Here is a 24,280-nt window from a genome sequence, read left to right as displayed (position 1 = left end):
ATTAAATATAGTAGTCCTTATGTCATTATCTCAAAGTTATCTCACTGATAAATACAATAATGTGATGCTTTTTTTTTTTTAATCAAATGTAATAGTGAGTAAACCATTGCTTCTTCAGAGAGAGAAAAAAAACAAAAACGGAAAACTGGAGCTAGCTGAATCTTAAAAACTAAATGGGTTCCCTGGGGTGGTAGATCTAATCTCTTTCATTTTGGACGCATACCTCGGGCTCTAGTTCAGAATTTATTGCATCAAACCCAGTTGTTCCTCATGGGGAGGTCCTCACACCAGCACCATGTGCACAGCTTGGGAGTTTATTAGAAATGCAAGTTCTCAGGCCCCATCTCAAGCATACTGAATCAAAAACTCTGGGGATGAGGCTCATCTGTCTATATTTGGTATAGTGAGAATTTCTCAAATTTTAGCTGATCCAAATCACTTGGAGGATCTGTTCAGGCGTAGACTGGCTATTTACCATGTTCCATATTGGGTGAAAGTTAAGTTGTCATGGGTTCTCAAGACTAGACTATGAAAGGCAGCTGTGCTCCATATCAAAGCAGTAATCTGACCTATTTCCTGGAATTTAAAACTTAATCCAGAGTTCTTCTACTAATGCAATGTAATGTATTGTACTTTAAAACTGGTAGTGTCTGTTCCATCTTAATTAAGATAGCATAATAAATCTGTATCAAATTTAAAATAAAAATCTACCAAAATTTATTTGATGTTGATTTTTATCATGTACTACAGGGTACAGAAATTCTAAGTATAGGAATATGAAGGCGGGAAAGAGAGAAGAAAGCCTAGTAGATTTTTGTCTTATTAAAAAATAGATATAAGTTCTGACAAGTTCTAGGCATCTTCAGAAGGATTTGTTTAAATATAATGATTAGGTACATAAGGACAATCACTAAAATAAAAGAAATAGGATGTATATTTATAAGCCAATATAAGAAAAAAAAATCACATCAGTACAGTAAAATACAAGAAAGAATGTGAGAAGAAGCAAGGAAAATAGAAAACATGTTAGTGTTCATAAGAATTGTAAATATTATTCTCAAATTTGGTATAAAAACCAAACATAAAAAATAGCATAGAAAAGTAGAAAATGAAGGGAGAGAAAAAGATTACTGGACCAATACCTAGAAAACTAAACAGCGTTACCTCATTAATATCTGAAAAAATATAATTCAAGACAAAAGAGGGGTTTTGTTGAAAAGTTACAATACCGCAATAAGATTTAACAATCATGAACATGGATGCACCTAGCAATATATCATTAAGGTATACAGGAAGCAAGTGACATTAGAAACACAAATAAAAATAGACTATTCCACCACCATGGTAGAGACTTAAACACACTTATCTCAGTGGTCAGGAGATTAAACAGATAAAAAGGTTTTAAAGTTATCGAGTGTTTAAATTATATAATTATAAGGCATATAAATATTTAAAACATGGACCTAATAAAAGAGAATATACTTTCATTTCAAATAGCCATGGCATATCTATAGAAATTGGCCATTATATTTTAAATAAATTAATATATTCCCTGTTTTCTGACCACAGTCCAATAAAACCAGAGAGTAAAAGCAAAATGAAAGATATAACCTCCTTCCACAAAAACAAAACAAAGCAAAAATAAATATACAACTGAATACTTTAAAACACTCTTTTTAATAAGCTTTGGGTTATTACAAACTACTTAGAAATTTTAAAAACCACGAGAGTGCAACATATCAATACCTATGGATTTTGGCAAAAGTGGTACTATTTTACAGATTTTAATGTATTTATTACAAAACGAAAGAAAGGATGGGAAACATCAACTTTGTGTTCAACTCAAAGATCTTGAATAAGGTATAAGAAAAGTATATATTTTCATTGTAGAAAATATGATAATTACAAATAAATTATAAAGAAGAAAGTGGGAGTAGCTCTAACCCTTCGTAGGGAAAGGAAAAGATATACAATGTAACCAAAAGGTCAAAAAAGGGAAAAAAAACACAAACTTTTATTAGGTGGTGGGCAGATGGGAGGGGGGAGGAGGGGAAGGATATATACTTAACAAAATAGGTGCGATGCGCACCACCTGGGGGTTGGACATGCTTGATGTTTTGGCAAAGTGGGGGCAGGGGGAGGAATGGCAGGGGCAATATATGTAACCCTAACAATATTTGTACCCCCATAATATGATAAAATAAAAGGAAAAACAGTGGAATTATCTATAATCCTGTATCATTTTTTTCCCTTTCCTATAATTATATCTCATATAATGGACAATAAATAAATTAGGCCAAATGCCCAAAATAGTGTGATGTCTCTACAGTTTTAGAGTTGAATTTCCCCTTTGATCTTACCAATGTTACAAGAGAGACTCTTATTTAAGAGTAAGGACTCTGGGAATCATGGAATGCATTTAGTTTCATGCATGTGTGCATAGGTGCTGTGTGTATGTGTGTGTTGTGTGTGTGCGTGTCTGCATGTGTCACAGTGGAGTGATGCACAAATGAGCCTCCCATCTCTTTGTCAGGAATGCCGCTTTTCTTTTCAAAGAATCTTGCAAAGGAAAATAAATGATTTCTTTTAGGAGATTTTTTAGAAAGACTTTCGGTGACAAGAATATTTGGTAAATATTTTGTCTGCAAAATAAAGTGATGAAAACACTGAGGGGAAAAATGTGTCTGCAAAGAAGTGACTCCCCCGGAGTCCAATGAGGAGAATCCACTTTGGATACAGGGTGTAGGAAAGAGGCTTACTTATGTAACTAACCCTGGTAGAAACACTACCAAACGTCTGCCAAACGGCAAAGATGCTCTGATTTGCCTAAAAGTTCTGGGAAGGACCAAACTCTTATTCTTGAGAAGCAGTTGATTTTTTTTTTTTTTTTTTTTTTTTTTTTTGTAAATAAAGTCATTGTGTTTAGCAGAAGGTATCTAGGACAACTATATATTTCTTGTTTGGACATTGACACTACTAGGAGGTATGCCAGAAGACTAACCTCTTCTCCCAAAAAGAATGAGAATAAGAAATGACTAGCATGTCCAAACAAGCTGTGAAATCCTACCACTCTGCCCCCTGAATAGAGTCCAATGCCCCAAGAAAAAGGAAATCCATTCTGTAATCTGATAGGCTTGTTACTGAACAGTTTGCCAAGAACAATGCCTTCCCCTCACGTAGTGCCAGGGTCCAGGTGCATAAACTCCAACCTTATAAACTCAAGTACAAAAAATAAAAAAAAGATACTTGGCATTTGATATAATATGACAGGTAACGCTAAAGATTGCCTTAGCAAAGGTGGAGAAGAGTGTGCTCACATGTCTTCTAAAGACACTTTATTGGAGGTCTTTTGGCTTGATTGCTAAGGTCAGAGCACAAATATAGAAATCTAAAATTAGATTACTATAATTGCTGCTCTCATTCTCTCTCATTCCACTGCTAGCTCTTTGAAAAGAGTACCTTTGAATAGCCAACACCTATCATAGTTTTAGGCAATTGATACTTGGTGAACATTTTTCAAAATGAAAAGAATTCAATTTTCTTTTTTTTTCTTTTTATGGTCTTAGTGTTTGAAATTTAGATAAAAACTATCTATATCGGAAAATAAAAAACTTCAACTACAAGTCTAAAAATAACTAATATATATAGTACTATATAATTTATAAAGTACTTTTATATAAACTATCTCCTTTTAAATCTCACAAGTTCTTATTTTGTTTTATTTTTTTACAATGAGACCATCAAGCCTCACAATTCTTAAGTAAGTTGTGAAAGGCAACGTTTTGTAGCCATTTTTCTGTAGAGATGAGTCAGATTTCAAGTAACATTTCATTGAGTGTGATTGAATGCATTTTATACAAAAATGAAAATATAGAGGAAAAATAAACTCAGTTACACAAAACCCATAAGGAAGGGACTCTAAGAAATTGAGAATTTCTTAGAATTATAGATTTCCTTAGGCAAAAATATATGCTATATTTTATATAGTATAAATAGAAATATATCATATAATATGCAACATATTATAATATGTTATAATATATATAATATGTAGCATATAATATATGATCAAAATCATATGTTTCTTTTTCTCAAAAGTTCTGCTACCATTGATTTAAATAAAGAGTGTTAGTGGTCCAGGGGGCTGGGTTGGGAGGTAGGTAGAGAGCTGGACAATAGTAGCATGTGTTGAGCATTCAGATTCCCTAAGATCTTGAAAATAAGAGAGTAAGATTTTCATCTAAGAATTAGAAAGTAAAATCAAGATATGATGCATCAAAGCAGAGATATATACGGCCTTAAAAGATAAACTAGTAAGTGGCATCTATATGACCTGAAGAGAAACCAGAGTATACACACATATACAAATGTCAACTGAACCTTTTTTTTCAAATCAACTCCAAACAGGTTAAAGACTTTAAGGTAAAACTCAAAACTATGAAACTACCAGAAGAAAACATAAGACAAATCCTTCACAACATTGAGCTGCACAAGAATTTTTTAAATAAGACCTCAAAAGCACAGGCAACAAAACCCAAAACAGAAAAATGGGATTATGTCAAACTAAAAAGTTTTTGCATAGCAAGGAGAACAATTAACAGAGTGAAGAGACAACCTACAGAATGGAGGAAAATATTTTCAAGCTTTGCATCTGATAAGGGGTTAATATCCAGCTGTATAAGGAGCTTAAATAACTCAACAGCAAACAAAACCAACTATCCCATTTAAAAAATGGGCAAAAGATCTTAATCGACATTTCTCAAAAGAAAACATACAAATGGCAAACAGGTATGTGAAAAAATCCCCAACATCACTAATGATCATGGAAATGCAAGTCAAGACCCCGATGAGATACCACTTCACTCCAGTTAGAATGTTATTATGAAAAGACAAATGAAAACAAGCACTGGGGAGGGTGTGAAGAAAAAGGAGCGGTTATGCCCTGCTAGTGGGATTGTAAAACTAATGCAACCATTAGAGTGAACAGTGTGGAATTTCCTCAAAAAATTTTTAAAATAACTATCATGTGATATATATATACCCCCCCACACACACATACATATGCATATATAAGTGATGGAATACTATTCAGCCATAAAAAGGTTAAAATCATGTCATTTGTAGCAACATGGAAGAACCTAGAGTTCATCATGTTAAGTGAAATAAGCCAGACACAGAAAGGAAAACACTACATGATCTCACTCATATTTAGAATCTAAATATAGATAGATAGATAGATAGATAGATAGATAGATAGATAGATAGATATCTCAGAAGCAGAAGAGTAGAACAGCAGTTAATGGAGATGGATAAAATGTTACAATTAGATATGAGAAATAAGTTTTGGTATTCTATTGCCTAGTGGAGTGACTACAGTTAACAATAAGTTATTGTATATTACAAAATATTAACAGCTAGAACAGAGGCTTTTGAATCTTCTCACCAAAAGAAATGATAAACATACAAGGTGATGGATACACTAACTACCATGTTTTGATCATTATACAACATACATATGTATCGAAACATTAAATTGTACTCCATAAATATATATAAAGTGTTGTTTAAAAATTTTAAAAAGTAAAGATCAAGGGTTCAAAAGAACTCTAGAAAAGGCAAACTTAATTTATCATAACAAAAACGGATCAGTGGTTTCTTAGAGCCAAAAGGTGGGGCTAGGAGGGGAGGATTTTCTGAAATAGGGTACAAAATAAATTTAGGAGGTGACCATGATAATTGTGGTAATAGTTATGAGTGTATAAATTTGTCAAAAGTCATAGAAACATATACTTAAATATGTGTGCTTTATTGTATGTAAAATATTCCATAAAGAGATAATAAATGAAAAAAAAATATCACAGATGAAAGAAAGAAATTTCCAGACCTCTGAAACTGTACTTCAAAAGGACTAATCCTATTCCCTTATAAAAGTAAAGAATTTTTTTTTAATTAAAAGGGGACAGAAGGTGACAACATTAGTTGGCCTTGGATGTATCTATAAGAAGCCCACAGGTTAACATGGACGGTGCTTAATACAATCATTGTTCAGGGACAGGGAGTCTCAACTGATGATTCGATGTGACCAGTTCCACTGGAGTCCCAGCCCCAGTGGAGTTAGATGTGAGATGTTCCCTTTGTTTGCTAACACCTCACAGTTAATTCACATGACTTCTCTTTGCTCTGATCTCAAGCACCATGTAAAATTCACAGAGGGGGAACATCCACTGACTGGAGTCCTCACGTGCATGTTTCTCTCAACATTCATAGTTCTCATTACAAATGAATAGTTCAAGTCTCTACATCCTTATCCTAAGGCTGGTTAAGTGGACTCTCAATGTATTGATGGAATCAGACTTCTGAGCCTGTGAGACTGCAGCTAAACCCTGGATCATGGTAATTAGATTTTATTACCCTAGGCATTTTAGTGGCAAGGTTATTCTGTAAAAGAAAAAGAAATTTGTGCAGTTATAAAGCTGACCATTTCTGAGAATGAGAGTATAGCTCACTGCAGGATGGCTTGTTTTTCTTAATACCTTAATGAGTTTCAGGAGGTAAAAAGAGTAAATTTGAGCACTCTTAGTGGGGAGAGATAAAAACAATGAAATACCCATAGAGATATGACCTGCAAGATAAGTTTGATGTTTCCCTCAGAAGGTGTGCTCAGAACCCCTCCTCCATCTTCCATATACATTTTTCTATAAATCCAACATTGCTTAATAATGGATTTTTACATTATTTTGGAAAAGGCTCAAAGGGGAATTGAGTTTTTTCTTATTGTGGGTTGATGTGGGGCAAAACAAAAATAAAAACAAACAAAAAGCCCCCCAAAACAAAAGACAAATTGATAACAATAAAAACAAAACAAAAACCCAGAAACCATACATTTGAACTTAGAGCCAGGCAGGGGACATACCTGAAACTTAAAGTTGTATTTGAGGAAACAATTTTTCTGGTTGTTACGCATCTGTAGGTACAAAGATCTGGAAATTCTAAATTCATTAAGTAAAATTTTCCATCCTTAAACAGCCAAGAAGTTCTTCAGTTTTCAGTTTCATTTTTCTTTCTTTTTTTTTTTTTTGAATGCAAGTAGCTGGTTTCAGTAGGCATTTAAGCAACATGGCCAGTCTAGTTTTACAAACAGCACTAGCTGAACCAGCCACATTTTTTACCTACAGGTTGCCAGCTCTCCAAAAAAAGAAAATACTTACATATTTTATTCATATAAAAGACTTGCTTGCTTGCAGGAAGTCTTTAGTCTAGGGCCCTCACCTATAGTCCTCCAAATCAAGAGAACAGACAAGGTATATTCACGAATAACAAATAGGCTTGTATTCTTGCTCATCAGACACACCTTGTACCTTTGCATTTTCCTTTTTAAATAAATTCTACATTGCACATGACTTCATGCAAATGTAGCAGGAAGTGGCAACCTAAGCGCATTTCAAATCATGCCAACTAGCAGCTTCAGGATTGTCTTGTTTCACTAAAGGGATACTAGGAAGAAGATGTATCTTCTTCTCCCAGCAAAGTTAACCCATCGGCCCACCAGAAGGTATAGACAGACCCTCAAAATTCTGAACATTTTCCCCCAGAAGAATATTGTAGTAGGACCACTGTTGAGGAATTCCCCTGCTGCCACCCATTGTGAAAGAAGCTGTTTATTGCAAGTAGCAACAGGATTTTTTTAAAAGGATTTTTCTTTGGCCTTCACTAATTGCTCTTTTGGCATTCTCCTGTCCACTGCTTTTTATTATCCTGCAAAATGATTATAAACCTATAGAAGATTTTAGACTAGTGAATACCTGAAGGTAGAGCAATTTCTGTACACCCTGGTGAACCCAGATGGCCCAATATGAAAATCTGATAAAAAATGGACCTTGTTATGAAAGACTTTACAGATAGATGTCAAGTGTGAGACAGGGAAAGACAGAAATGCAGAAGAAAGCCTTGTTCCCCTATCCTGGTAAATCTGGGTCTTGCTTCAACTAAACCTCCAATGCAGATTCCTCCTGGAATGGTTCAGATGTCTTGAAAGGGAAGGGAGAAATGAGCTGTAGACTGAGACAAAAGTACATACTGTATTTATAATCAAACACAGCTTTTTATATAATTACATCCTTGTGCACTTTTTATTTTTGGTTCTTGAACAAAGTCACTTGGATGAAATTAAAGACTATGCAGGAGAAGGTGCTTCGATGCTTCTTCCAGTTTCTATAGCAACTCTGGGGCATCTTATTGAGCTGCCTCATTGACTGGGTGTGCCCGAGTGATGCCGGCTGCAACTTTTAGCTGATCCTGGGAGAGGCAAGGAGGAGTGCTTTGTTGATCATATGGCCACCAAAAGAACTTATGATTGGACTGAAGAAATCCTCTGGCATGTAGATTCAACTTTCCCCTTTTTGTTATGAATGGTTGCCATCTGAGAGTGTTTTTGCGAAGAGTGTTTTGATAGGGATGTGGATACACCTGCCTTTGAACTGTCTCTGTTGGTAAATAATCAGTATTTACAAGTAAGTTCCTAATGCAGCTATCCATATATTTTAAAGGAAACTCCTACATACCCTTTAGTGAGATGCTCTCTTTGCTTTGTAGGATCAAATGAAGAGTTGCTTAATTGGAATGTTAGAGGTAAAGCTATATTAGCAAAAATCAGAAAAACAAAAGCCAAATAAAATTATAAAGTCTGAGATTTGATTCATTGGTTTGTTATACCAGAGCAAACCGAAGTACTTGCCCAAGGGATGTCTTTGGGCCCATGGGTCAGGACTGGGGAGGTGCTGAGGCCAAGGTGATTAGCAGAGCCAATCAAAATAGAAATGCAGGGTCAGAGCAGTCATTTAGCACAAGGAAGGCAGGGAACAGAGTCCATGGGATCCTTGCAAAATCATCTTAAAATTTAAGAATAAACACTTCCAGATTTTAGGTTGAACATTAAATTAAGTAGCCATTCTTTAAGATCAAATAGTTATATTGTAATCTTATTAAGAGTTACTTCTGAGTACTAATAATAGCAACAAATACAGTGTCAAGCACAAAACAGAGACTTAAAACTGTGTGGAAGGAAGGAAAGAGGAAGAAAGGGAGGTAGGGAGAGAAAGAAGGAAGGAAGGAAGGCAGGGAGGAAAGAAGGAAAGATGGAAGGAAGGAAAGAAAGAAGGAAGGAAGGAGAACATGCATGTTATTTTTGAAATGTCTCTGGCACTTGAGGCTCTATGTGTAATTTTCTTAGATTTCCATAAACAAAGAATTGTCATAACATTTTTGCCTCGCAATTCCAAAACTTTTGTACCAGTAGGAGCTTGTGCGGGTGTGCATGTTTGTTGCTTCAAAGCATAGTCTATCAAAATCAAACCAAATACACACAAATATTTAATTATTCCTTGAAAGGAATGATTGACCTATAAAATTTCCATTGTAAAAGTTAAAAAAGTGATTTCATAGTAATGTGTTCAGAATATGACTCTATATATCTATGAAAATGTGTGCTTACAAATAGTTGATTTTAATATTGTTTTCAATGACATATGGCAAATTGGTTCAAAAGAAATAGCTGGAGGGAGGCTAGGAGAAGTAGGCAATGGTATATAGTATTAATATTAAATTTTAAAGGTTTTACATATTCTAATTTTAAGATATTATGAGGTTGAGAAGATATGTTTGTCTCACCAAACTTAGATATTATCGTAAATGTTTCCAGGTAATACTTATGTAGAATTCAAGGGTAAAAATCAAAAGCCAAAGTAGAAGTTTACCATCATGAATTAGAAGACAGAGAGGGGAGAGAGAGAGAAGAAAGAGAACTTATTTTAAGCCAAGTAAGTTTATTTAAAGACATATGAAATTTCCTTCAAAGTCATCGTATCAGAAGGTTGCTTACTTAATCCAACTCTACCTTCTTGGTATAGTACATTTTGTAACACCTCCTGAGTCATTCTGAGCCAAATCAGAACCATAACAATTAAACAACCAAACCATCTCATTACATGTTCTTTATAGTCACACATTGGTTGTTTTGTACAACATGATATTTGCAATCTTAATTACCCATCTTTGTCACTTAACTGTGATTTTTATTCATTCTGGATGTTCTGAAAGTAAAATTTAACCAAAAGTTACAAAAATTTGCCAAAATTAATATACTCAAATGATCTGCTCTGAAAATGATTTCCAATAAAGAGTTGTAAAAATATTTAAATCCATGGCGAGATCTCTGAAAAAATATTTAATCTACCAAATGAATATTTCCATATGTAGAGGGCAAGAACTATATACCTGCACAGTGCCTAATAGGTCCTACTCAATAATTGGTAGTTGGTATTGTATATGAATTTTTTATACCCAACTCTCAGTTATTTTTCTTAGTTTTAAGACAAAATAAATATACCACCATATGCCCCATTTTCCAAACCATCATCTATTAAAGACAAAATCCATATAGAAAACTTGAGTGCCCAGCACCATATAATAATTCTTCACCAAATATTTGGTTGAAATGAATAAAGTTTTCTAGAACTCAAACCCTTTAACAGCCTCAATGTCTCAGAATATAATCTCAAACCTGAAATGAAAAAGATCCCTGAAAACGAGTACAGTGAACATAAAACTCTTACATTTAAACCAGGTCTTTTGTGTCTCATCTGGATATTCTGACCTGCCTGTTATTTGGATATTAACCATACAGGATTATCTGACAATCCTATCTGATAATCTATATTATATATGATATGATATTCATATGGATTACACATGCTGTGATATTATATCATATATGATACAATAATTTATACCATAATGGACTGATCTAATTTCGTTGACAGAGCCGATCAGAAGCAAAAACCTAAAAGTACTAGGGCACCTCTGGCAGTGGACAAAATAGTCATTGATGTTTGATGATAAATAAGACAAACTTAAAAGCACATCCCACCAGCAAGTGTTGTACATGTTAGCTTGAGTCACATAAGGAAATGTTAAAAGATACATATCATCCTTTGAATAAGACAGAGAATTGTATAATATTTTAGAACATCATTCCTCCAAAACAATGAATGCCCTAGAGGCAACAAATTTCAGTTATTTGGAGAGAGCCACTTATGTGTAATTATTCACCATTATTATCCTCACTGTTTAGTAATACTCAATGTGCCAAACCTGGCTCACCTTGCTTAAACTCTTCCGTTTCACAATTTTCTTAACTGTCCAACTTCCCCCTTTCCCTCAACCATTCTACTTTTCTAGCTTCCAAAGCAAGATAGCTGGCTGCCCCAGTTTGCACAGAACTATCCAAGTTTTAGCACTGAAAGTTCTGCACCCTGGAAAACCCCTCAGTCCCAGGCAAATCAGGACTGTTGGACACCCTATTCCAGCGCCAGGTACTCCGATAGTTTTATTCCACCTGTGCCTTGCAGGTACTACCTTGTAATTAGATACTGTTTTTAAGTCTTCATAACAACCTTCATATAGCGACTCCAAGCATTGAGCCACTAGGGTCCTTGATCTGAAATATTTTGCAAAAAAAGAAAAAAAGGCTCTGAAGTCTTGAAATAAACAAATCATGGACTTGGTTCTTTATTTCACTTCAATTTCATGGAGCTAGCAGGCCTTCCTTTATCTATTTATTTGTTTATTTATTCATTCACTCAAACTGGAGAAAACAAATCTAATTGATTTAATCAATTTTGCCAGCTCGAAAGTGGACATTTCTAGAAAGAAATTCATTTACTTCTGTGCAGGTATTACCTGGGGAGTTGATGCTTAAGAAGGCTACAGCTTGGAGGTCTTACTTAGCAGTCACTCAAAAAAGTATACAAGTAGAAGGACTCTGAAACTCTACCCCTGCCTTTTCTTTTCGTTTATAATTTCTTTTTGTTATATAATTAACAACAACAACAACAACAAAATACAGATGAGGCCTGTATAGCGTTGGACACACTGCCTGGCATTACCATTACACATCTTGTTTAACTGTCCCGATCACCAAGAGGATCATGTTACACCTTTGGATGCCTACCCTGGGCAAGTGCAGAGATTGGTTGTGGTAGGATGTTTGCAGTTTGGTTAGTAATAGAGCTTTGTGGTTTTGCCTGGAGACAGGCCTAAACAATTCCTAGTTAATTGAAATTAATCTGAAGTTTGAAATGTACCCAAATCCCACAACCAATGTTTGTAATTATTCTATCCCTTGTGAGTTGTTCCCTCCTTCCAAACAGTACATGACAAATTGAGGAACATGTTATGAATGAGGCAAGAATCCTGTGCTAATTATCCTGTGCGGATAAAAAGGATGTATTTTCATCACTGAGAAGGATAAAAACTGAAAAGCAGAAAGGTTTTAGATTAAATGGTAAAGGTGTTACCAAGCATACCTCCAAAAGGAAAGTATCAAAGAGTAGTGACACAAAGCACAGCCTAGTGTTGAACAGCCTCAGTTTAAATCTCAGCACTCATACCTAATAGCTGTGTATACTTGGACAAGGAGCTTAACTTCTCTGGGCCTTAGTTTCCACGTTTCTTAAATGATGAGAACAATAGAGCCAATTCCATAGGGTTGCTGTTAAGATAAAATTATTTAATATTTATTAAGAACTCAGAACTGTTTTTGAAACATAGTAAATGCCATGAGTATTTGCTAAAGAAAAAATATTAAGGAGCAATCTATACTTCAGAATGCAAATTTTCTCAGTATTTCTAACCTTCAAAAGCAGTTAAATAATTCCAAATTTGCTAGAGAGAGTGGCATTTTCTTTGAGACCATATATCCTTGATAATTTTGTGTCCTGAAACAATATATATAGCTTATCCAATTAAACAAGATTTGGAGGCACATAAAATCTGAGTTCAAATGCCACTTCACTGATTCCTTTAAAATTTAAACTCAGTTTTTTCATCTATTACAGGAGTCAACAAACTACAAGCCACTAGCCAAATCTGGCCCACTGCCTGTAGTTGTAAATAAAATTTTATTGAAACACAGCTATACCATTTGATTTCACATTGTCTGTGCCTGCTTTTGTGTTATAAGAGTGGAATTGCTTACTTGAGACAAAAACCCTCTCGTCCATAAAGCCAGAAATATTTACTATCTGGCCCTTTATGGAACCTGTTTGTCAAGTTCTGATCTATAAAACTAGAATAATAATATCCTGATTTGGATTTTTGAGAATGAGATAAAATAATACGTAAGGCAAGAACCCAAAACATAGTTGATACTCGATAAAGATTAACTGCATATTATTATCATTAAACAAAATAAAATTCTAAACTTCATTATATTTTTGTTAGTTTTCTTTGCTCATTTTTGGTCTTTTCTATCCTTTCTTTACTTAGGCCATTCTTTCCAAAAACAAAATATGAGCTTGACTTCCTCTAACTTGGATTAAACTAATCTGCCACCCACTGCACCTGTCTGTTTAGGCAATTTCTATGGCTCTATTCATCCAACCTCTCTGGGTTTATGTTCCATTGTTTGGGAACATTTGCTTTATATCTCAGTGTTTCTATAGTAATCATACAGAAAGCCCAAAGATTCTGGCACCAACTTGTTTTCAATTTTTAGATTTTTATTTAGAAATAATAAAATAAGACATAATATATAAAAATATGTACAATCCATGGTTTGTGCAGTACAACAGGAAGACTTTAGATACAAAAAGACGGCAAATGGGAAAATAATAACTATCACGATTCTCAAAGGCCAGGATTGTTCAACTCGCCAGAGCCCAGAGCTAAAACCCAACATTACTAGAAAAGAGATTCTAGTTTGCTGAGGGTTGAGGATGGGGAGGTGTTTATGCAACACTTTTTTTTTTTTTTTCACCTTAACATTATTAGACACAGAGTGAAAAAGAACTCACTCTACTTCTCAGGACAAGCTTTTTGCCATTACTGAGTGGCTTATTATAAAATACAAACTGACATTTATTATTTGCAAGGGGAACATGATTTGAGGGACAGAGCTTATCAAATAAACATCAAGATTTGGGATAGGGGTATATAGGGAAGAAAGGAAGTGAAGGGAAGAAAGAACGCATTAAAAGAATAAAAACAAAGTAAAACAAACTTTCTCTAGGAATTTGGAAATGACAACAGTGCTATAGTGACATCCTTAAAATGTCTGATTCAAGTATACTCTTAGAGGGATAGAAAACTATTCCTTTCTCAATATTCAAAATAGAATTCACTTTGTCTACATTTTATTTAAAAATAGGATAACCAGGAATCTACGGCTCCCCCCAAAAATATAGTGCCCATCCAGATATGGGCAAAAATTCTGTAAAAGGGAATAAATTCTAAGTAAATTAAACAGGGATTTGCTTGCAATAGAGAAGCAACATGCATCTGGGAACTGCCCCCAGATATTCATGGTGAGTCCCTTCCATCTGCATTCTAATGACATGTGTACACTAGTTAAGGATACCCAGTCAATGAGAACAAATATTTTGAAGGTAAAATGCAGCAGTAAGTGTCGTGCATTACCTGTGTCTTGGCTCTTGACAAAAAAAAAAAAAATTGCCATTTAAAGCTTGTAACTGTTAAAATGCTAATAACTAGAAAAAGCTTTCAATGAACAGTCCATGCTGAAATAAATAACAGAAGAACATAGCAGTACGAACCTTATAAGGCTGGTAAATATTTGCTAAAACCATGCTAACCGGTAGCATATAGGTACTAGCTTTCAGAAATCACTGCACTGAAAGTATACTTTCTATGGCAATTTTTTTTCCTTTACAGATTTCTATTTACATTTGGCTTTAAATATGAAAATATCTGATAAACTTTATAAAATGTACACTTTAAAAACATAGCTTCTGCAAAATTTTCTTGGAAAAAACAAACAAACAAACCTGTGCACCAGAAATTTTAGATTTTTTTTCTTTTTCAGAAATAAGTTGAAAGATTTCTCTCCTTCTTTCTTGCCCCCATACCCTCCCCCTTTCATACGTCTCAAGTCTTTTTAAGTGGTAGCACTGCGTGTTTGGGGGGAGCCTCTTTTGTGGTCACCCCATTCTCCACTGCATCTTCATTTAGTTTACGTATCACTGAATACTCTTTGGTTTGATTATTTTCCTTTGCAAAACATCATAATAGCAGCAGCTGAAGCCCTCAATGTCCTCTCACTGTCAGGACCAAATTGTTGCCTCTTCTAAACGTTCTCTTGTCCACTCAATCCCCAATTCCTTTAACTCTTTAAACAACTTCCCAAACCTGCCTTTAAATTTGGATTTAAAATAACATCCCCTTGCTTAACACCTCTTTCTTGGTTTCAATGAAAACACCACCACGGCTTGCAAACTCATCAAATTTGAAGGCTGAAATTAGCAGAAACTGTCATATTTTTGCAGGCACTGCATTCGGATATGGCTGTTCAAGAACCAGAGACCATCACAAACGTCAGATTACAAAATACATGATTCTAGAACAAGTTGTTTTTTAATGGCATACAGGGATATAATACCATAAAAGAGTTGATTTTGAGACTCCAATTAAAAAGTCAGTAACCCCAGAATTCACAAATAGGGAAGTTTAAACCAAAAAAGAGCTACATTGTTGAGCTAGAGCAGGGGGAAAAAAAAATTCTAGCAAGGCAGACAGCCAGGCAGGAGAGGCTTCTGGAAAACGACGTGTCCCTCCTTAGTAACCTGCTCTAGGGCTCCACAGAAGACAATGATCAGCTCACATTTAATCAAGAGTATGCACACAAAAATGGAAAATAACCCTTTTAGACCATTATCTCCTTTATTTGTGATTATGGTAATTCTGATGGCTCTCTTTGACCCTGAAATACTTAGGCACTTTCACTCCTACCCTCTGCCATGAAAAAGGCAACTTTCCTCTCCCTCCTGAATACTTTATCTGAAGTGCTTTATCAAAGTGGCTTGTCCACACCTCTTTGCCACCCGACTTTAGCATCTGCCACCCTCTCTGACACTGTAGCACTTGCTCCAGACTGATGAGAAGAACAAACCTGGAGGCCAGGCGTGGCATCTTTTCTAAGGTGAAGCTGAGCTGGAAATGTCCTGATAGACAAGTCAATGCATTCAGCAGCCATGGTTTAAACCTATTTATCTTTCACGCTGGATGGCTCAGTTCTGAGGATGCCAGGATACTAACAAGATTCAATGAAGATCTTATCTTACGGAATAAAATTTGGAATGTGCAAAAAGGGAAAGCCCAGAATACTCAAAGAGCACATCACTATCTCTCACTGGCCAGCACTACCTTGCAGGAAAGAAAAGACATTGATACTATGTGTGTTTGTGAATTTTACTTCTCCTTTCTTCTTCTTCTTTCTCTTCCTCTTCAATTAAGAACGTCACATGAAAGAACAAAATTTAAAAAGCACTACACTTACTAGACTCTGTGTGTATGATGCTGTATTTTCTGAATAAGGTGCAAAAAGAACCGGTGGTTCAAGGTCTTGCTGAGGTTCAAAGTTATTGTCTCTTGATTTCAAGGCAGCCCATGGGGCTTTGTTTCCTTTTTAGTATAAGCTTCACTGTGCAAAATTATGCATTATCTTTGGTATTTATTTTAGGTAGTCTAACTTAAAATTTGAGATAACCCATTAACGTCATGGAGGACAAAAAAACCAACAACCTAGAGGCTACCATTTGGCTAGAGTTACATAATGCCCTTATGTAACCAAAGAGAGAAAAAAAATCAATTCTAGCAAACAAATTACTGGCCTCAAAAAATCAGGCTCTCGCGTTGGCAGTTAATAGCCAAATACTTGCCACTTTGAAGCGCATCATGAACTTTCAATAAAGTTCAACACTGACTTTAAAATTATACAAAATAATAATAAAAAAAAACTACACTGCAACAAAAATACAATTTGTGTTCATGTAGTTAGCAGCTTTTCAAAAATTAAGGCAGAGTCTTGCCTTTGTTATGCCATTAAAAACATTCTTGTTCCCTAAAGAGAAGCATTCTGGATAAGTCAAATACCCAACCAAGGCTTGCCTGCAAGTTCAAGTTTTGTAAAAACATAAAACAAAACATAAAAATCCATAACTTATTCTACAACATATATGTGCCATCGGGTCACGCAGAGGCATGATTAGTGCTTTACTCTAACCATCGCGCTTACAGTCTTCCTTTGAAACCGTTGTGCTTGCCTCAGTTTCCTTGTGGCCGCTTGCTCTGACCCCACCTCTTCACCAGTACCGTCGTCTGTAGAACTGTTTTGGGCCTCTGATCAACAGACTGTGTTGTCAAGTGAACATTCCAGAGAAGGAATCAGTCAGTCATATCTCCGACTCTCGCCGTAAGGGCCTGGGCTCTAGAGGCACACTTGCCTGGTTGTGAAGGTCTATGTCAGGGGGCGTGTCTGTACTAGTGCTTTCTGGAACTCCGTTTTCACTGTCATCTTCCTCTTTGCTTGTGAGGGCAACTTCATTTTCATAGCAAAATGAATTAGCATTTGAGAGGATGTATTTCTTTTCTGCTAAGTCTCTGGCACTACAAAGCGGGGTGTTGGGTACTTCGTAAGTTTTGTGGAACCTGGAATAGTCCACTTTGTAGTAGTGCTTCTCTTCGAAGAGCACAGGCTCATAGCGGTGGCCCCAAAGGATTTCGTTCGCTAGGTAAGAGCTACGGCACTGCGTGGTCATGGCCGTAGCTTCCACCATGCCCTCCAGTATGACCACAATTTCAAAGTCTGCATTGTCAATGTCCTGTTTACTCAAATCATATAAAGGACTGTCCTCATCTATTTCATGGACTATGGTGATTGGGGACACCAGGAATATACGGTCAATGCCACTGTCAAACCCAACATTGATGTCTATTTGATCCAGGGGGATATACTCCCCTTCAGAAGTAATTCTGGATTTGAGGAGCTGTGCCCGAACGTGAGCTTCCACCAAGTGGCTTTTTCGAAGATTGCCCACTCGCCACATCAAACATAGCTTGCCATCTCTCATGGCAATGACAGCGTTGTGACTGAAGACAAGAGTCTCGTTTCTCTTCTTGGGCTTTGCCATCTTCGCCATGACTGCACCGATGATAAAGGCATCTATGATGCAGCCCACGATTGACTGGAACACCACCATGAACACCGCAATCGGGCATTCATCCGTGACACACCTGAAGCCATAGCCTATGGTTGTCTGGGTCTCAATGGAGAAAAGGAAGGCGGCCGTGAAGCTGTTAACCTCAGACACACAAGCTTTGCTCTCTCTGGATGCATCCAGATCCCCATGGAGCAGAGCTATCAACCAAAACACACAGCCAAAAAACAGCCATGAGAGAACAAAAGCCAGGCAGAAGATAACCAGCATCCATCGCCAGCGGATGTCCACACACGTTGTAAAGATGTCTGCGAGATACCGTTGTCCCTTCTCACCCACGTTGATGAACTGAACGTTACAGTGGCCGTCCTTCTTCACAAAGCGGCTCCGACACTGCTGTCGAGTGTGGACTTTACTCTTCCCATTCCCAAAGCCATTTGCAACTGCCATGGTGGCCAGCTTCATGCCGTCTTCTTCTGAAGAGACAATGCTATAGCGGTTGGTTCGCACACTGCCCATCGCTTCTGCTGGGGACTCCAGTGCTTCTGCTTTGGAAAACAGTCTGAGTTTTTGCAAAACCCTTTGGAGAAACAGTTTTGAATGTTCAGTGAGTACACACACACAAAAAAAAAATGAGGAGAGATGAGTGTCTCCAGGAGCCTTGGAGTTCTACCAAGGTCTGTCTACTGACATGCAGAGTTACCTTAGTAACTCAGTTGACATCCAGAGAACATGTCCTGCAAGAAAAGAGAGAGCATTTGTTACAAAAGAAGTCATTCTTAAAGAGTTCTACTGTCTAAGGCAACATATCCTGACAAAAACACATAATCAGATATAGATAAATATAATTCACATTGAATTATAGGGTTTTCATTTTTGTGTTCTAAAAATTCTTTTTAATTTTCTTTAAAAGCATAAAGTCATTAAACATAAAAAAGTTGTCTCTGACAGTTGTTCAACCAAAACTTCAGGTCCCTTTTCCCTTATTTTTTTTGCCACTGATTAGAATATTCTATTTTTCAGGTTTACCTCTCCTTTCTCTTATTCTCCTCTTTTGACTACCCTACTTGGTAGGATTCCAGGTTACTAACCAGAAGAAAGACTTTCTGATTACAAGGTTTGTCACAAAGCTTTTAAAACTAGGACATGTCTAGAGAACTTTTCACATGAATGCAGCATTGATACGAATTGAGTTGCATATGCATTTGGGGAGAATATTAGAGCCCTTGATGACGAGGTTGAAACCAGAAGACACAAGCTATTTTGTTTAAATGGCATAACTGAGCAGACAGCCTTTATAATCATCTGAAATGGTCCCCGATTTCTGGATGCTGTTTGGGTTTGTTCCATCACTTCTCACATTTTAAGCGGTCACTAGCCAGGAATACCTGATAACATCTCTATTAGGGCGAGTGATTCTGGCATGAAGATGAAGCAGGTTTGCTCTGGGGAATAGAGAGTGATTCTGTTGCTTAGCAATGAGAGTCCTGAAATTCTCCCGAGATTGGACTGCCATATGTAATGACGGCTAGGAAGTAACCACCATCGTGTCAAAGAACCAGGTCTTCAGCAGATTGAGATAAGGCAGGAATTCATTTCATATGGGTCCAATGCTGTGTATTCCCAAATAGAGACAACTTTGTAAGGGCAGATCATAAACGCCAACCCACTCACTTTCACTTTGAATGCTGCTGTTTGCTATAGGTTCCTATGAAGAAGGCACTCACCTTTACCTAATATAAACAAATAGTAGTTTTCAGTTTTCTCCTATTGGCTCATTCTCCCTTAGGTAAAAACTATCTATTCACTTTAACTTTCCATCTTCCCTCCAAAGAAAGCATTTTTTCCCTTAACTAACAAAAGCCTAAGACAAACTCTAAGGTGTTTTCTTTACCAAATGCATATTAACAAAACTAATATAGCCTAGATCTAAAAGATAAAAATGATTCTCAACTTTTCAAACAAACAAATGCATCTCCTGTATTTAAGGGAGGAATGACCAACACATGGAAAGGATCAGAAATTTTTTGAAGCCTTTATAGTGAAGACTCCACTTTTTCTTTCCCGGCTAAAGCCATTAAGATTAAGCAGTTAACAGAACCAATTTCAGGCAAGCCGGCTGCAAACAAATACAGCAAACCTTTTATCTTGTGTTTGTGCACCTCCTTAAAAAGAGGCAAGGTGCATTGTCTTTGAAAATGCCTTGTTACAGTCTTTTGACTTCTTCCTCTTTATCCAAGTTATTATGCAAGAATGTGCCCCAACACATTTTTCCTGAGATTAGTCATCTATGAAAATTGCAATGTGTGTTACATTTTGGCAGCTTTTGACACCTAAATGATGCCCGATTCGAAAGTGCCTTTGAATTACTTTATAAAAAGAAGTTACTGTGCCTTCCTAACCTTCTGCCTGCTTCAATGTTTTGTCTGCTTCCCTATGAAGTTTGCACTTGGACAAAAGAAACAAGAATCCTATTCCTCAGGGTTCTAGAGCCTGGACATGGAAAACATTTTTTTCAAACAATTATTTCAGCTTAGTTAGCTCACATGAAATTGACAATCATTTCTATACAGACAGAGAAAGCAACAACATTAAATACAGCTATACTTTTAAAAGAAAGGGGGGAGTAGGAGGAAGAGTTCCATTTGAAGAGTGCTTTGTATCCTTGAGCTCTGACTTCAGAATCTTATATTTTAAGCTGACACCAAGAAATTCCCTTTTCATGATTCAAAACAACCCTTCCATCTGAGTTACCATTAGGGGCCATGAATAGACAGTCTCGAATTTCTTCTGACTTCTTTCTGCACTCTTTCCAAATTAAAACACAACAACCATATGAAGTCTAAAGACTGAATTATGACTTTCCAAAAATCTTGACCCCAGGACATTTGTTTGAATTCCACAAATCACACAATACTAGCTTCTTATGAATAGCTTTCCGCATTTAGAACCTTGAAAACAGCCTGTATTGAGTGACTATTATTGTCTTATTTCCATTGCTAATGACAGAATTTGTTCCACATGTGGAGCATCATTTAGAAATTTTACCATTTCTTCCTGGAAAGAGAAAAAGAAGAATTTTTTTTTGGCAAAATGGAAACTTTTGTCACTTCAAATAGATATGCCCCAAAACAGATTTATATGTGTGTATGTGTGCACACACATTGTGTATATTCAGACTTTTGTGGAGCTGATTACATGGAAAAAGTCTAGAACCTGTCAAAGTCTAATGGGGTAACTGTCTTTTAATATCTCACTGTAAAGACTACCTTGACTGTTAACCTGCCCACATGCCGGAGTGACTTTAACCAAGCAGTAAACTTCCTTGCATGCTCCTCTTTCACTAGAAATCAACTCGTGAGCACCTGGGGAAAGCTTTCATTAAAAAAAAAGAACTTTCATGGGACTTTATTTCAAGCATATACTCAAAAAAATGTTTTGAGAAACAATCCATTCAGAATAAATGAGAACACTAAGTGATTTGACTTCATGATGGATAGAGCTCTGGAGAATTGATATTTGATTTGATGGATAATGTATAAATTCCCCTTTCAACCAAAATATTTAGGATCCTGGATATAAATTTAATGGACACAAATAATCATTTTACCCAGACCATAACCAATGATGTAGAAAGCATTTCTGGGAAATTGAGAGGCTACATGTGGTGCTGTTCATGTTAAGACTATTTATAGGCTGAGCCAAAATTAAGCATAAGCAATGGAAAAAAATAGTTCAGCATTTCAATCTTAGGTAGATGTTAAAGGAGAGCGAGCTATGGATCAATTCAAGGTCAAGGAGATCACGTGATACAAATAGGGGATCTAATTTGCTCTCACTATATGGGAAATATTTCCAATATGGTTTATAAATAACTAAAAAAATATAACCATGAAGAATACATGAGAACAAATGTGCCCCACAATTTGGTCATGGTATGCAGTGAATATGAAAGTTTCTAAGGGTAGGAAATAAAGATAGCAAAAGAAGACGTACTGGGCTGAGAGGTCTGCTAATGAGGGTTTAGAGTAGCTATTCCCCAGCTGACGCCATATAGACCAGCCTGAGTGTGCTCTGGGCACATGTTGCTATGTGAGCACAACTGCTAGCAAAGCAACCTCTTAGAAGCTCAGTAAACAGAGGGGAGGGGGAGGGGAAACTGGGGAGGGGAGAGGAAGTACCCATTTATCTATGTGAGCACTATCTTTAACATAATTTATACTCAACAATGCATGTAGCATTGCTCAGCATTTGTATATGCTGAAAAGTATACACGTTTGGCAAACAAAATCTTCACTTAAAAAACAACTTAAAACAGTCAAAAGCTCCTCAGGTAAAGTAGTCGTCAACCTTTCGGTCTACTCAAGAGTCATACAAGGACTCTATAGCAAACCAGAGATTCTGTAACTGGAGAATCTAAAGAATGTAGAAAGACTAAGTTCTTTAAAAAAGAAAGAAAAGCCAAATTCACAAGCATTTAGAACAAATATTCCTTATGGATACCAATAACATTAAACAAAAAAAGTACCACCAAAATATGAGGGGGAAGGGCAGAAAGCAAAGTAAAATGACCTTGGCCCCAGCTCTTACCCCTTCCACTACCCTTAAGTAACACCTCTTACTCCTTCTGAGCACCACGGTTTTTTCCAGATAACGGCAAATATAAAGAAAACACTTGGAAGTGAGCAGGAAACCCCTAACAAGTGTAAAGGTAACGTACAGCAGACATACAACAGTGGCTAGTGAGAGGAAATAAGTGACTATTATTAATGCAAAAGGAAAACAAATTGTAAAAAGCAATATGTATTCTTTGCATACCCAGAACAGGTTTTCAAATAACACCTTATTTCCTAACAGGTAAATTCTGAGTTCATGAAAATCCCCGGAATTCACAGCTTTATCCTGGTTACCATCCTACTAATATCCTTCCTTAGACACAGACATTAAACTGCCCATTTCCTATCTCTATTTTTTTTCAACTGTCATGATGAATCCACGTTATGATGCAATCGTTTTGCAGAATCAAGTCGTTTTGATCATTTTGCTTCCCCCAAACCACACTGTTTTCAAGCTAGGTGTCAATGCCATTATTACTAAGCATATCAAATTACTTAAGGGAGAGTGATGTGAAAGTTTTGCAGTCTTCAGGCTCTAATCCCACTCGGGGGCTCCCACTCTCTTCCCCCAGGAAAGCAACTTTGAGGAGCTCTCACTCTGTTTGGAGCTCGAAGCTATGACCAAAAAAAAAAAAAAAAAAAAAAACCAAGGACGCCAAGGATCAAGAATAGTGCTGAGTCCCCAAGTCCCAGGGTTTGCCAAGGCTTAAGAACAGGGCTCAAGGCGCTCTCCCACGTCCAACCACCCTTTTTTCCCCTTAGAGTGAGAATCGAACACAGACTTTCTTGCCCTTGCCTCCAAACCCAGTATCTCGCTACAGCTGGTGCACTGGAAGTTATGAGCACAAACAGATGCTGCAGAGAAATCTGTTTCTATTGCTCAACTGTTCCAAGCATGTCTCAGTATTTTTAGCTCTGGGGATGTTCTGGTGCGCACACAAACTATATAGGCATGATCTGGGACTCCGGGGCGTGGGTGAGCACTGTGACAGCTGGGCACCTCTGGAGCAGCGGGACAGGGTAGGGTAGGGGACGGCGGCCCCAGTCCACTCCCCAGGACACACAGGCAGCGAAGAGAGAGGAAGGGAAGAAAACATAGCAGCCCTTACCTGTTGCTGGCGCAGGAGCATGGGGACATGGAGTGGAAGTGGGGGTTACAGAGGCATGTAAGATCCAGTAGTTTGTAAAAGCGAGTGAGCCAAAGCAAGCCAGAATTCCCAAGACCCAGCTTGCCGGCGCCGGGAAGGCTGCGCGCTGGCCAGGGTTCCAGTGCGCTCTGCAATATCCTGGGCTCTTTTGAGGCGGTCCACATGCGATACCGGCCTTCCTGGCCCCGCCCCCGGCCGCCGCCGGCCAATCGCAGCGCGCCTGGGCGCGCGGCCGGCCCCGGGAGCCCGGGCGGGGAGGGGAGGATGCTGCACCCGCCGCCCGCCGCGTCGCCAGCGCGGGGAACCTGCCGCCGCTTCCTCCCCCTCCGCCCTGCGAGCCTGCTCCGGGAGTCGGGCCCGGGCTGGGGAGGAGCAAGTGGCGGCCCAGCTGGGACAGCAGCAGGTGGGAAGCTCCGCGGCCGGGCTCTTGCGGCAGCTTAATTGCAGCTTGGCCTTGGGCAAAGCTTCCTACCCCTCTCCAAGCCCCACACTTCCCGGTTCCTCTCCG

General features: G+C 37.4%; 1 protein-coding gene across 1 annotated transcript; it reads right to left on the bottom strand.

Moving 5' to 3' along the window:
• Positions 1–13,535: 13,535 nt before the first annotated feature.
• KCNJ2 (potassium inwardly rectifying channel subfamily J member 2) lies at positions 13,536–23,919 on the bottom strand. The gene is made up of 2 exons (XM_012747447.3): positions 23,734–23,919; positions 13,536–18,745 (listed from the first exon to the last, which is right to left on the bottom strand). Exon 2 carries the CDS (start codon positions 18,525–18,527, stop codon positions 17,244–17,246), a length of 1,284 nt encoding a protein of 427 aa, XP_012602901.1. The 5' UTR covers positions 18,528–18,745; positions 23,734–23,919; the 3' UTR covers positions 13,536–17,243.
• Positions 23,920–24,280: the final 361 nt, after the last annotated feature.

Source organism: Microcebus murinus, chromosome 18 (assembly GCF_040939455.1).
Source record: "Microcebus murinus isolate Inina chromosome 18, M.murinus_Inina_mat1.0, whole genome shotgun sequence".
Lineage (NCBI taxonomy): Eukaryota > Metazoa > Chordata > Mammalia > Primates > Cheirogaleidae > Microcebus > Microcebus murinus.
Note: the sequence above shows the minus strand (reverse complement) of the source record. Positions and strands in the feature narration are given on the sequence as shown.